We start from the raw sequence: 14,502 nt of genomic DNA on the forward strand, positions 1-14,502 counted from the left end.
TCCTGCCCTGGCCAGCAGCTGAGTTGTGCACTTATCACATCACCTTGGGGTGTAAGAAATCATTCACTGGGCCTGCAGAGAATCTCAAGGCTTCAGCCTCATTGATAGGACAGAAACTGGAGGAAGAAGAGAGAGAAAGGGAGGGAGACAAGAAGTTTTCCATTTGTCCCCTTGAGTTGAGCATATAGGATTTGGAGGCAAATACTTTCCCAGAACACATTCTCCAAGTGGCCAGGCACTGGCCAGAAGGTGACAACTAGCAAATTCACCTGGGTCTTCACAACCCAAATGGAGGCTGTTGTTCTTTCCATGCTGCCCTGCAAAACTCTGTCCAGCCCTTCAGACACGAGATTCCATGGGCTCTCTCTTAAATATCCTCCCCAAAGTGCTAAGAAACTTGTCTTCTTTATTGCCTGAGAACCCCTAGAAGCCTCCACCTTGGCTTGCACAGTAAGCTGGTCATGAATCTTGGGACTGCTCCTGTGTGGGCAGGCTGAGAAGTGTCTAAAACTTGGATGTGCTCCTGGGAAAAAAGCTCACATTACTTGGCCAGTGTTCAAATGTGCACTTCCCCTGCTCTCCTCAGTGACTGCTCTGACAGCATCCCTTGAGAGATGGGGGTACCCACAGGGCACCTACCACCATTCTCTTATGTTAGACAGTGGACAGAAGTTGACTTGTGAATTTATCTCTTCAAACTCTTCTTTCCTCCAGTGCCTGGCCCTGTTAGACAGCCCTGAGCAGAAATTTCCCAGTCCATCCTTTCCTTTTCTCCTCCCCCTGTCTGACATGTGCAGGTGCTGAACTGAGTTAAGGAGGGACCCAAGTTCTCTCACTTCACTTTCCTCTGAATTGCTCTGACTCTCACCCTCTCTCTCCACTAAAGGAGTGATCTCTTTGGATGGGGTCAGTCTACAGCAGCTCAGATACAGGTTGTTCCTCCTTGTGCTCACCTGTGTTTCCTGTTTCCTCCCCACAGGAAGGCAGTCAAGGCAACGTTAGTTCTTCTGCCCCTGCTAGGCATCACCTACATGCTGTTCTTTGTCAACCCTGGTGAAGATGACATTTCCCAGATTGTCTTCATCTATTTCAATTCCTTCCTGCAGTCTTTTCAGGTAAGAGAGCTGCTACCAGCAATGGCTGAGAGGATCCTCAGGGCTTTTCAGCCATGAAAGTTACAGCAGTGGGGTCGATGATAGAAATAACAGTTGAAATGAGCTCAGCTTTTTTTTTCATCCTTGCATAATAGACATATAAGCATGTCATATGGAGAGGACATCTCCTCTCTGTGTGAACTGGAGGGATTCATCTCTCTTAACACCAGCACTGTGTCCAGGCTGCAGCTACAGCTTCTCCCCTGGGTTCCATCTGCAGTCCACGGAAAGAGAGATGATGTTTCATCCTATCCTAAACTGCCTGAGAGGATGATGAACCCCCCTCCCAAGGCACCTGTCTCTTCACAGAGAGCTAAGATTTAGATTAGTTGTTGCTAAAACAAAGGGAAACAACTCATACCTGTTAGACATCAGCTGTACTGTCCAGCTCTCCTGCAGTGGAGCCATCAGGTAATACCAACTGAGAGCCCATACCCCAGCTCCTCCCTCCCCTGAATTTAATAATTCTGCCAGGGTGTAAAAGGCCATGGAACATGAGCTCCAGCTTGCTGGATTTGACACAAAACCAAAAGTGACTGAACACCCTGAATGGTGTTTAATCACACATTTCTGCTTATGTGGGTCCTACAGCTTTACCTGAGTGACCTAGGGTGGAACTATGGCATTAATGTGTTATCTGCAGGAACAACCACTCTGGTACCCAGGATATCAATACAAACACATGGCACACACACTGTCAAGCCAAAGCTAGAGTTACAGGTTACCAACATTTTGAGTTGGAATTACTCTTTCTACTGGCTGCCTCTTTAGCTTTGAGACACGGAGTAGCCCAGCAGAACTTGAAACTGGATGTCCAAAATGAAAAATGTCCCTTTTAATCTATGAACTGAGGAACTTTACCCTTGACCAGTGAACCAGCACACATTTTTCATTCCCTTAAAATAACTGTATTTTTTTACCTGCTGCTGCTCAATGTCTCCAAAGATGCTACACTGCTTACTTTATTGTTAGTGTTATGAAGAGATATGTAAGAAAGAAAGCACAGAAAACCTCTCCCCTATGGTGACAGTAATTACAGTCCATTGCTGAAAGCAAAATGGGTAGGATTCTGCTCAGAGTTAGAGATGAAAGTGCCATCATGTTGTCACCTGAGCTTCCATTATAGCCATTACAATCATAGCAGGCATGACAGGGTTCCAACCACTGCTGTCAATAGATGCCACAGAGCAGTTCAGCTCAGATGAACATGAGCAACCTGATGATACACTCACCCACACAAGACCATCTAGGGCCATTTGACCACTCCCCTGTGGTGTCTGAGACATCCACCCAGAGCTGGCAGGCATGACATGGCATCTGTGAGGGGCCTGTGCCACTTTGAGGAGAGAGCTGGAAGCTGAAGATACACTCCAGCACAGCTGGAGTGGCAATCCCCTCTGTCAGTGCATGATCTCAGCAAGGTTATGTTTTTGCTCTGGAGGATCCCAGGATGAAGCCCACTCCCAATTCTCTGTGTTAAAATACCTGCTTAATAATTGACTGCTTTCTGTTCTTTCCAGGGCTTCTTTGTCTCAGTATTTTACTGCTTCTTGAATGGTGAGGTAAGTAGTGTCTCCTGCCATCAGTGTAATTAATTATTCAGGGAGTGGAACCTACTTGGATGCCTAATTATGGGGACAAAGGGTGTTTTTACATGGGGCCACAGAAGTTTCCATCTCCTTTGTTCCCAAAGCTTTATCCAGTTCAGGTTATCACTCAGGAAGTCAGGGCAGAGGAAGAGAAGCCTTCTCAGATCATAAAATGATTATTCATCATTTTAGGACTTCTTTGAAGTTTCTCATTACTTACAAATGTGGTTTTTTTGGGCATGCATGAGCATTACTTCAGAGCTGGGCTCTTGGTAAATGTATGCTGGAGGTGACCCATTTTAATAATGGGATTGCCATGCTGAGGTGAGAGAGTTAGTTTTTGTCTCTCTCTGAGTTATCAATGCCTGTAGCATTCAGAAAGGAGGGCTGGGGACAGAGGCTGTGGTGTTCCTCAGATTTAATTTTAGCTACTGCTACTCGAGCAAGAAATGTTTCACTCATATCCCTCAGTGTTTCATTTACACCCCAATGTGTGAGAGGTTTAGATATTTTCCCCTAGTGGCACTGCCAGTGTCTCATTTACCTGCATTCAAGTGGATCATCTGAAATGATTAGTAGTTAAATGATAAAATGTGGGTCTCTGCAGAAATTAATTCCATGTCCTAATTATTCCTGCCATGTTGCTGTATATTTTGTGTCTGCTGCTTCTTTGTCTCATTCTGGGCTCCCTGTGTGGCACTATGAGAAGGAATGGGCACGTCTTCCCACCCAGCTGCTCTGCAGCAGTTTTGATACTTTAGCCAATTAAGCACCACTATTTTTTACTATTTTTTTTTTGCTTTTCTATCTTTCCCCTCTTCCTCATTAATTCTGAGGTGACATTAACAAGAAACAGCACTGCTTTTGCATGTTAGGCACACACCACTTTTGCATATTGGCAGCAGAGTGTGTTCAGTTCTCTTTTCTCCTGCCCTTTAATTAATTCTGACCACTCTGTTTGCCTCTCAATAAATAGGGAGGTGAAATCTTCCCCCAAAATACAGACACTTAAACTGTGGGACTACAATTACCTCAAAACCTTGCCATAGCTCTTGAGTTGCTTGTGACCATACTTTGTTTTTCGAGCTGCTGTGCTGCACCATCTGCTAAGGCACCAGAAGTCTGGCACATTGCTTCAGAACTAATGTCATAGTCATAGAATCATAGAATCACAGAATCACAGACTGGTTTGGGTTGGAAGAGACTTTAAAGACCATCTAGACCCCTGCATGGGCAGGGACACCTCCTACCAGCCCAGGTTGCTCCAAGCCCCATCCAACCTGCCCTTCAACACTGCCAGGGATGGGGCAGCCACAGCTTCCCTGGGCTGTTCCAGTTCTGTCCTGTTCCAATGTCTCACCACTCTCACAGGAAAGAATTTCATCCTAATACCTAATCAAATCGACCCCCTTTCAGTTTAAAGCCCTTGTTCTATCACTCCATGCCCTTGTAAAAAGTCCCAGTTTCATTCCAGGCCACTTCAGGTACTTGAAGGTGGCCATAAGTTCTCCCTGGAGCTACATTGCCAACTGAGGAACATTGAGAGCCTTGGTTGTCAGCACAGCACAAGTGTGTTTTCTTAATGAGAACTTCCATGGCTCAGCAGTGAAAGCTACACCAATTTTGTGCTCAGTTGGGTTTGCAGCACTTTGTTCTCCTCACTTATTTGCTTTGGAAAAGCCAGTATTACTTATGTGAACAACATCACCCCAGAAGCACAGAAGTACTGAAATACCATTTGCATTCTGCTGGCATGGGTTGCTCTCAGAAGACAGTCCTACTAGACATGGTGATGGAGGAAATGCAAATCAATCCACATGAGACAGCAGCATTTTTAATGGGATCCACAGCAGATTTTGCTCTAAAAACAAAATGGTCTTTAAGCAGTAGTAGCCTTTCAGTAACCTGCCCAAGTTGGGTTCTTTAGATGCATTAATAGTCTTTATTCATCCCACATGGTGCCAGGCCTGTTCTTAATGATGACACAAGCAAAAAGGCTAGAAAATCCATTAATTTAGAGCTTTAATCATTAATGCTGTGATCTCAGCTGCATCTCTACCATTTCATATTTGATACAGATTACATGGGATACTTACAAACTTCCAATAACTGTCTGAAGTAGAGCTCAAACAATATGAATCACAGCTGAAAATTACCGAAGTTTCTCTCCTTTTTTGGGTGTTCTATCTGTGAATTTTGGCAAATTGAAAAAAGAGTTTTTCCTCTGTAACATCTTGTAGCCTCTCTTGATTTCAACATGACTTAGAGTGTTTCTCTTCCCACAAGCACTTTTGCCCCAGATCAGAGGAGTTACACTGCTGTGCTGCTTGAATAGATCTGATGTTCTAGTGGAGAAATCACTCCAGCACTCTCACTGGAGATGGCACCTTGGTGATACAAGATACCACCACAGAAGGTCTTGGTCCTTATTTTGCAGTGCTTTGGTCTGACAGTTCAGCAGTGGGATCACTGAAGGGAAGAAGTGAAGCTATTAAATTGCAATCATGCACAGAATTTCAAATGGGATGAGTTTACTTTGAAGCAGGGAATGCAAACATTGCCTTTTCCCTCATTTCCACAACACAGGATGTTTCACACCCAGCTTGGACTAGCTTTGATGGGTGCAGTGAAAATTAAGCTCATAGACCAGGTTTTAGAACCATAGAATCATGGAGTCATTTTGGTTGGAAAAGACCTTTAAGATAATCCAGTCCACCCCTGGCACAACTTGAGGCTGGTTCCTCTTGTCCCATCCCTTGTTCCTGGGGAGCAGAGCCCAAACCCCCTGGCTCCAACCTCCTCTCAGGCAGCTGCAGAGCCAGCAGGTCTCCCCTCAGCCTCCTTTGCTCCAGGCTGGAACTCCCTTTGCCCTTCTCTGGACACACTCCAATCCCTCCATGTCCTTCTTGTCCTGAGGGGCTCAAAACTGACCCCAGGATTCCAGGTGCCCCCTCCCCAGTGCCCAGCACATGGTCTTGAGAGAGTGTGTGTCATTCAGGCCCCTCTACTGCAGATATGATCCTTCAGATTTGGAAGACAAACATCTTTCAAGCCAACATGTTGCACACCGGTGATTTCAGTGAACCTAAGGAGAAGCAGTTTCGACACAAAATGGGCAATTTTTATTGTTTTTGGCTTCTGAAAAGTTTTGAAGCTGTTTTGAATAAACTGTTATAGGCCGTGGGTGGGCATGAGAGGAACCTGACTCATTCATTTGTTGAGAGACTGAAAGAAGACTTAAAGAAGAATCTCCCAGCACTAGAGGGCAAATGTATGCAAATTCCATTGGATCTGAGAGGTAAAGAGCATCTCTGGGCTTCCAGAAAAATTGAGAATGAGATTTTTGTGAGAATTTAAGATGTTAGGAAAATGGCATAATGAAAACCTTGAATGCATCTGCATTGTGTCACTTTTAAAATTAAATGAATGTAGGTTGTGAACCTTTTTCTCAGTGACTGCAAAAATCAACATGGTCCTCAAAACCTTTTCTAACTGCTCACAGATCACAAGACTGAATTTCATTTCACATTACACTAGATTTAAATATATATGTTTATGATAGAGGGGTTTTTTTTGAACAAAGATTGGTGCAATAGCATGAAGCTGTGCTGAAGAGAATGTATTTGCATAAAACTCCTCATGGACAATTTTTATAGCAGTTCACAAAAAACATCTTCAGGTTTTATAAGTTGGTGAAATTTATTCTACCTAGGTCAGTTTGCTTGTACCAAGGTAATAATTTATAACCAGAGATATGCTGTTGTGGTATCTCATCCTTGTGTAACTTTGGATGAGACTATAGATCCATAGAAACCACTAAATCATCTCTTCAGCCTCTGCAGTTCAAACTGATTAATTAAGCTTGTGCTTAATTGAAAGCTGACTTTCCAAAGAGGGGCTGGTGTGGGATTCATCTCACTTGGTACCTCTGATGCTTCTTACAGATGATCTTTAGAACTGAACCTTGGATAAAAACATCACCATCTTGTCTAGGTCACAGCCAGACCTGGAACTGAAAAAAGGCTCAGTGAAGGTTATAGACTTTTAAGCACTTGTTGAGTATCTTGTACTTTCTTGTATGATATGAAACCCAGGAAAAATATTTGTTCCAGTTTCAGTACCAGAAGAGGCTCACTTTTATTAGGTCAATGGGGGCAGCTGTCACCTTTGGCTTGTCATATGAGAGTGTCAAGGGAAGACAACAGAAGGTGGTAGTGACACTCAGTAGCACTTTAATCACTTTCTGTTGATCTCTAGGTCACAAATCACTTTGGGGATCTTCATACTTTTGTCTCCAGGGTCTTCTTTCAGTTCTTTAGTGTACATCTTCTGCTCACAGGCAGGTGGTTATAACATTCCCAGCATTTCTGTTCTCTCTTTGACTGATTCTAGATAAAGCATCTTTAAAGAAAGATGGATCTTCTCTCCAGTTCCCTTTCTAGTGAGGGATCTACCTTCTCAGACAGAATTCCTTGCAAGTGATTGTTTTCTACTGAGAGAAACTCAGAGAGAGAAAGAGGAAATGTACATTTAGTGTTTCAGATTCCAAATGTATCTTCCTGCATGGTCGTGTTAGCTTTGGTCATACAGCTGCTGTTTGTTGGAGTCTGGAGATGAGGAGATCAGATCTCAGATGCTGCAGCATCCTCCATAGAAGGAAACAAAATACTTAGTGCCAGCCTCAGATGAACCTCCAGAGGAATGAGAATTGCACTGACAGGCCTGGCTCCACTCCTGCCACCTCAACACACACGTTGGAAACAAGAGGTTGATGAAGGATCCCTGCCTCCAGATCCTTGTTCTTAGGTGTTTCATGTCTTTTTCAATACCCACCAGTGCTGATCCCTCAGAGAGATCTGTGATCCTTGGAAACCTTACCAGCCACAGTGGGAGATAATAACATTGTACCATAACAGGGTGCTGGTGAATGGAGGGGCTGGTGTGTGAGAATGACCCAAAATTATTAAAGGGGTTGTGCTTGATGAAGTGCTAGACAGAGAAGAGCAGTCTCCACTCAAGCTGGGTGAAGGCAACAGGGGAGATCCTGACTGAACTGGTACAAAAGATCAGTGAGGGTGTGAAAGCTCTAGAAGTGAGGCCCAGAGGTGTTTGGAGGTCTCTGTCCTTGGATGGTCTCCAAATGACTGGATAAGGCAGTCTCTTCCCACAATTTTAGAACTGGATATCATTTCTACCCTGGTCTTTCTTTGATCATAGAGTTGGGTCAGAAGCCTTCTGAGTTCCCTTCCAACCTGAATTATTCTATAATTGATGAAACTTATGTCTATAATGAGGTGGCTGTCCTTGTTTCCAACCATGTCCTGAAAGGGTGATTAAGGGGTGCAAGGCCTGTGTCTGAAATCATCCTGCAAAGCATGAGTTCTCTGCTAAAGCAGGTCTCAGATTCCAGTATTATCTGGTCAATAGCAATAATCAGCTATGGATTAACATGTAAAATGGAAAGCAGAAAAGCTGACTTGGAGAGAATCCTTAACTAGGGAGGAACAGAACAGGTCACTTCATTAGATGGCACTGTAAAGCATTCTCACAACAAGGTGCAAGGCGAAGATAAATATGTTTAATATTTTTGTGTGTTGACCCTTTACTCAGGCACCATCTGTCTCTCAAAATCTATTAAGCTCGAAGTGACTTACTTTGATCTGATCATCTTGGGAGGCTATTAATTATAATTGCCAGTTATGAATCACCACCAAAATGGTTAGTCATCCATATGCCCATCAATCTGAGCAGACTTCACATTAATCACTCTGAACCCAAAGGACGTGCATTAAGGCTTCCTTGAAATCACTGAATAAATATGAATATGGGGGTGGACTACAGGGCCACAGCTTAATTCCATCTCCCACAGTGATTGTTTTCTGAGCAGACGTGGCCAACTGAGTGGGTATAAGTACCACTTCTAAATGCCCCTGAGGATACCTAGTCAATATAGAGTCAACTGAAGGGATTAAACCTTCTCTTTTGGACCACCAGGCCAGCAGTTCATTAGGGGACTGCAGTCTCCTCTCACATTCATTGCTGTGACTCTGGTAGGTCTCGTCAGCCTGGCGTCCTGCCAGAGAGAGAAAAATGAGAGGAGTCCAGGCTTGCTGGAAGGCAGCAGCTGGTCTGAGGGTCCTTCCCCACCTCACATGCCTTGTCTCACCACTGCTGTTGTGAACGTGCCTCCAGAGCACTCCACCACAAAACCACAGGTCCTTGGAGTGGGCTGATTGCATTCATGGCCATCCTCTCTAGTGGTTAGTTCTGGTCCTTTGTGGCCCAGAGGAAGGGAGCAGCATTTGCTTCCACCCCAAAATATGTAGTAAATCTTTATAAATAGTCAGAACTGTTCTGGCTTTTTGAACAGTTATGTATGATAACCAGATTGCATGGTTGAGACCTTAGAAATAAAACTTCAACTTCCCAGTCTGACAGGTGCTGAAAAGCACTTGTTACCAGATTGCATGGAATTGCTTCCAAAAGCAGGCAAAAAAATTAATTGCACATCAGTTAAGCAGGCTAATTTTGTTAGGGATAAGAAGAGACTTAACAATGTTACATAAAACAGCAGTGGGATGGCTCTTCGGGGGGGAAAAAAAAAAGTTCTACCTGACCTTCAGTTTTGTTTCATCTGAGCCTTGCAGATTGTTTTGACTACATCCCTTCCCTGCCTTAGGAGGATTAACCACTGATAATGGCATTTTCATAGAGATATTGGATCCAATTTTCTGTCTAATGGTGACATGACCATCTTCGGCCTGAGAGGCTGGCTCTGCTGGGAGCCTTGCAAAGCCATGCCAATAGGATGAGAAATGGCTATAGGACATAAACCCCAACATTTACTGTCTGTCCTCCCTTGAGAGACACCCTGACCCTTTGGAAAACTTTCAAGGGACCATGGAAGGCATCACCTTACATTAGCTTAAGCTCTGTTCTGTAATTGATGGGGTTTATCCTCCTAACATTAGACCTCTAATACATACACATATGCAGTTGAGCTCATCAACCTCGACTTCATTTATAGGCAGTGGTTCACTCAAATGGGGGTGGATTTCAACTGCCCTATTTTACTTGTCTGTGTTAGATGAACTGTTGTCAATATCTTCTGTCCTTTCCTATGTCCCTGCTGGATCCAGAGAGAGACCAGGGCTTCGGAAGCTCCATGGAAGGGGATTACACTGCTGGGTCAGACACAGGGAGAACAGGGTCTTGAAATATAAGATCTGCATAACCAGATCCCTTTTGTGGATCTGGACATTGCTTGCAAGTCCCTCTTGCTCATCTGTAGCTTACAATAAGATTGAATATATCTTCATCAGCTTTTCCATAATTTCCACCACCACTCATAACCAGAGATGTTTAAAAGTCCAAAGTTATTATCCAGTTACTTCCAGCTGCAGCACAAGGATCTCAAACATGGCACAAAGGTGCTTAAGTGTAAGTGGAACTTGATTTAATTGCCAAAACATTTTCACTGAGCAGAATTTGGTCTGTGTCAAAGGCCACTGAGACTTATATAAACTTTTTTAATTGATTTCATTTGTCTTTGGATGAGGTTTGCTGGGAGTACAAAGTTGCATATCAACAAAGCATGAACTTAATTAGGGTTATGTAGTCAGAGCCTACTGAACACCATGGTTATGCTGTAGTCAGAGAGTGCCTGTTGTCCCTCAGACCCTCACTTGGTAGCATTTTCATGGGAGAGATGTTCCCTGGGGACAGAGTATGGTGGCATCCCAGTAGACTTAATTCCAGCTTCCATTACCCTGACAGCTCATTTCATCCTACTCTTCTTATCAGACACTTTCCTTTTACCTCCATTATTAGTATCACATTTTAGTAGGACATCAGGAAGCCCCAAATGAATGGTTCCCTTTGTTATAATCACTGTGTAAATGGATCAAGCTTTCTCCCCTTCTGCTAACAAGACAGGACATGTCTTCCAAAACCTGATTTTTGTATGTCACTAAAGGCTCTTTCTTCAACTAATTTCTAATTTATGGCTGCAAGAAATGAGCCAGCAGCCACTGCCTAGCATAAGTAATAGTAATAAAAAGCTGATGACTGTTTTATCAAAAGCAAACCTTCACTGCATGTTTTCATCCTTCTTTCCACCTCTTTCATTCCTCTTCTTGTTCCTCTGAGGAACAGAGGTTTTTAATAATTTTTACAAACAGATGTGGTTTTTAGTGATTTTCAGCTGTGATCTGAAAGTTAGAGAACTCTTCTCTTAGGTGACCCAGTCAGGAAAGAAAAACTTACCACTCACTGGCTTCTCTCCATCCCATCACCTGAGTCCTGTCTCTTGACTGTTCTAAAGCAGACCAGAGCCCACACTCTGCAGGCACAAATATGTTGGTAAATCTGATTTCACCACATGTTCAGAAACTGATTGCTCACAGTATGAAAAGTGCCAGGAGCTGAAAAGGGTAACTCTGAGAGAGTGTCTGCAAAAAACTAGGCAGACCAAGGGTCACCACAGACACCTGAGCTCTCTGCTCAGCAGGGTGGATAAACTTAGTCATCTCAAGCAACTAAAGTTACAGGGAGGTGAAGCTGATAATTTGCATTTCTGAGACTCCCTGTGAAGCTCTGACTGCTGATGGTAGCCTGTGAGCATCTTGGGGCTATTACAGCAGGTACTGTTAATTTCAGCTCATAGATGTGCTAACCCTGACTCTAGGACATGCTTCTGACTCTACAAATTCTTTCTAGGACTCTACAAATGTCTTACAGGAAAGACACAGATGTTATTGTGGTTAGAAGTTGCTATTTTGCTTTACCTCTTTTCTATTACTCTTTCACTCCATAACAGCTTTTTTTGGTGCCTTTATTAATGTGTTATTATAGAAGTCACAGCTGGTTTTCTTTTTTCTTTCCTGACCTAAAGGTAAATCCAGCATTTATTTCTGAGTTCAGTTGTAAGAGATAAATTCAAGCCTCAACTTTTTCTGCTCATGCTCTGGTCATATCCTAATTGCAGCCAATTATCCTGCCACTAAGAAATGATTTGCACTCCCCCTGTAAGTGCAGAGTCTGTTTCCATGTGCCTGCTCCATCAGGAGTGGCTGCAGCTGTACAAGAAAACAGCCCTTTTGTTACTCCTGTTCATCCTTTCTCAAAGTTCCTCAGCAAACAATATCATAACAGCCACCTGGACAACTGCTTGTTCAGACTCTCATCTTTGTCTCCAGGTGACTCTTTTTGACTTGATTGGTTTGAAGCACAAACGATAAATCTAATCTGGCTTCCCTGGCTGACTAAGTAGCTGTTCACACAAGTTGCTCAGAAACACTAAAAGCCCCACCAGGTGACTGCTCCTTTTCATGACCCAGTGAAATGCTGCTGCAGGAATACCTGAGGTACAGGAACTCACTACACTGCCAGGCTGCTGTGAATGTCTTTAGCAAGTCTGTGCTGAACACACAGATTTATTCTGTGCTTTTGCACCAGAGGTGAAGACATCCACCCCTGTAAAGGACTTAAATGGATCACAGGCTCCCTGGACAATGGTGAATTTCACTCTAGTGGGAGAAGGAAAAAACTTTCCTAACAACATCTCAGCAGTTGGTGACATCTGGAGAGAAAAGAGCATTTCAGAGACAACATTCGTCTGCAGAGCAAGTTCCATTTTCTTCATGGGACAATTTCAGGAGTCTGGTTATCCCTCTGACACTTTCCATGTTACTTACACCATTTGCCTCAGGTGCTCAACATTTAGCTAAGCTAGTTTTGCTCAGAGGAGCAAGATGGAACAAGGACTTAACCATTCCATATATTTGAGTCACCTCCTTAGGGGGATCATCTCACCTTCTCCATTTTCTATATTGAAAGCATAAATAATAAGCCAAGACTAGGTGTCAAGCTTTCAGATGAGATGCATCCCCACCTTGCACATGTATTTGCCTTTGGCTGTGTGTGTTATGTACACCCTTAAATCCAGAATCAGAAATAAGTATCCCTTGGCCACTCCAAGTGAAACCACAGTAGGTCTGCAAATGTTGGGCATCTAAGGATGTGCAGGACTATGACACATCTTCTTTCCACTGTTTCTCTGTTTTTAAAAGAAGAGATCAGTGAACCAGTGAGGTCAGTTTGGTGAGACATGCCCTGACACAAAATAGGGGTTGTATGTAAAAATGCTCTTTCTTCAGAGTTGGCTGGATGTAAGGTTGGCAGCAGGATCAGTGAACCAGTGAGGCCAGTTTGGTGAGACATGCCCTGACATGAAATAGAGGTTGTATGTAAAAATGCTCTTTTTTTCAGAGTTGGCTGGATGTAAGGTTGGCAGCAGAATGTCAACATCCTTCCCAAGTGTCATAAGCACAATTGCTCATTGACTGACCAAGAAGCCAGACCCAGATTCATCTCACCTGACTTTGTAGGCTTACCTAGCTGCCTAGGTTAAGGGTCCGAATGAATCTACAGTGAGCAGAGTTCAACAAGAATATCCAAAAATGGGTCTAAATGTTTCATTTCAGCATCTGACTTTGAGTTTTCTATGCCAATGATTAGGCAGGGTTGTTGCCAGTCTATATTTGGAGCATCTCAAGCTTTCCCTCCCAGTGTGTTTGAGGCTATAGGGTTCCTCTCAGCTGCCTTCCTCTTGCTTATATACTTTTTATTTGAGCTGGACCTGCTGGGCACCCGGACCTCCTGACCTCCTCTTTGGTTTGTGCAATAAAATATGCACTTAAAGTTCAAGATTCATCTGGCCTCTTTGTAAGCATCTACTTGAAGATGACCTTCTGATGACTGTAGAGTAGGTGTCCACCACCTATACAAAATGCTCACAGGATCAGGTCACGTGTGGCTGTGTTGTGGGTGCCAATGTTCAGTTAGATGATCTGTGACTCCACTTCATGCAGAAAGGAAGCAGGGGCAACTCCAAGCCCCACAATAGGTCTCTAAGACCTCCCTCAGGTGCATCCATCTTGAGAGCTGGACTCAATTGTATAAGCTGAGACATTCATTGCCATTAGAAATTCTCTGGGCTGGTAAAGCCATATATGAGACATATGTGAGGCCCATGCATTGCCCAGAGTGCAGTACCCAGGAGAACATCAAGTGAACCAGCTGCCCATGTTTGAGCAGCTGAATCAAGCCCTGTAGGTCTCATTGGCTTGACACACCTCATCATTTGTCTCTGAGCTCTCTGCTGTCCCTTTACAGAGGACACCTGAGCGTTCTAAGTGGTTCATATTCTTTCCTTTTGTGTTTTTTTTTTGTCCTCCCCAGGTCCGTTCTGCTGCCAGGAAAAGGTGGCACCGCTGGCAGGACCATCACTCGCTGCGGGTGCGGGTGGCACGTGCCATGTCCATCCCCACCTCCCCGACACGGATCAGCTTCCACAGCATCAAACAGACTGCAGCCGTCTGATACACAGCCCCCAAACCCCAGCACCTGGTGGCCTTCAGGGTTCTTCTCTCTTCACTCTCCCCACAGCCCTTTCTGCAGACTTTCCCCCTTCGCTCTGCACTCCTGCCTCTCCCAACGAGGTGCCCGTCGTGGTTTTGTGGACTCTGGTCTTCCGTGTTGGTGATGCTGCTGCAAAGGCAACCAGGCAAGAGCCTCTTGGAGTGGGTTCAAAGAAGACAGAGATTCAGCACTGACTGCACCCTGTGGAAGTTCACAATACAGAGCCTAAATCAGCACGCTGGCAGGAACAGTCCATTCTTTTCTTTTCTCTTTTCTTTTCATTGTTTTTCCCTCCCATACTGTGGTGAACAAAGACTGTTTTTGAAATGCTGCCCATC

General features: G+C 44.0%; 1 protein-coding gene across 1 annotated transcript in view; it reads left to right on the forward strand.

The window, feature by feature from the left end:
- Positions 1 to 14,125, forward strand: part of CRHR2 (corticotropin releasing hormone receptor 2) — a 102,529-nt gene extending 88,404 nt beyond the window's left edge. The window contains exons 10-12 of the mRNA XM_009997328.1: positions 980 to 1,115; positions 2,675 to 2,716; positions 13,985 to 14,125. Coding sequence (XP_009995630.1) covers positions 980 to 1,115; positions 2,675 to 2,716; positions 13,985 to 14,125 — 319 coding nt within the window. The remainder of the gene's footprint in view (positions 1 to 979; positions 1,116 to 2,674; positions 2,717 to 13,984) is intronic.
- The last annotated feature ends 377 nt before the right edge of the window (positions 14,126 to 14,502 follow it).

This window comes from Chaetura pelagica, unplaced genomic scaffold (assembly GCF_000747805.2).
Source record: "Chaetura pelagica isolate M959 unplaced genomic scaffold, ChaPel_1.0 scaffold184, whole genome shotgun sequence".
NCBI lineage: Eukaryota > Metazoa > Chordata > Aves > Apodiformes > Apodidae > Chaetura > Chaetura pelagica.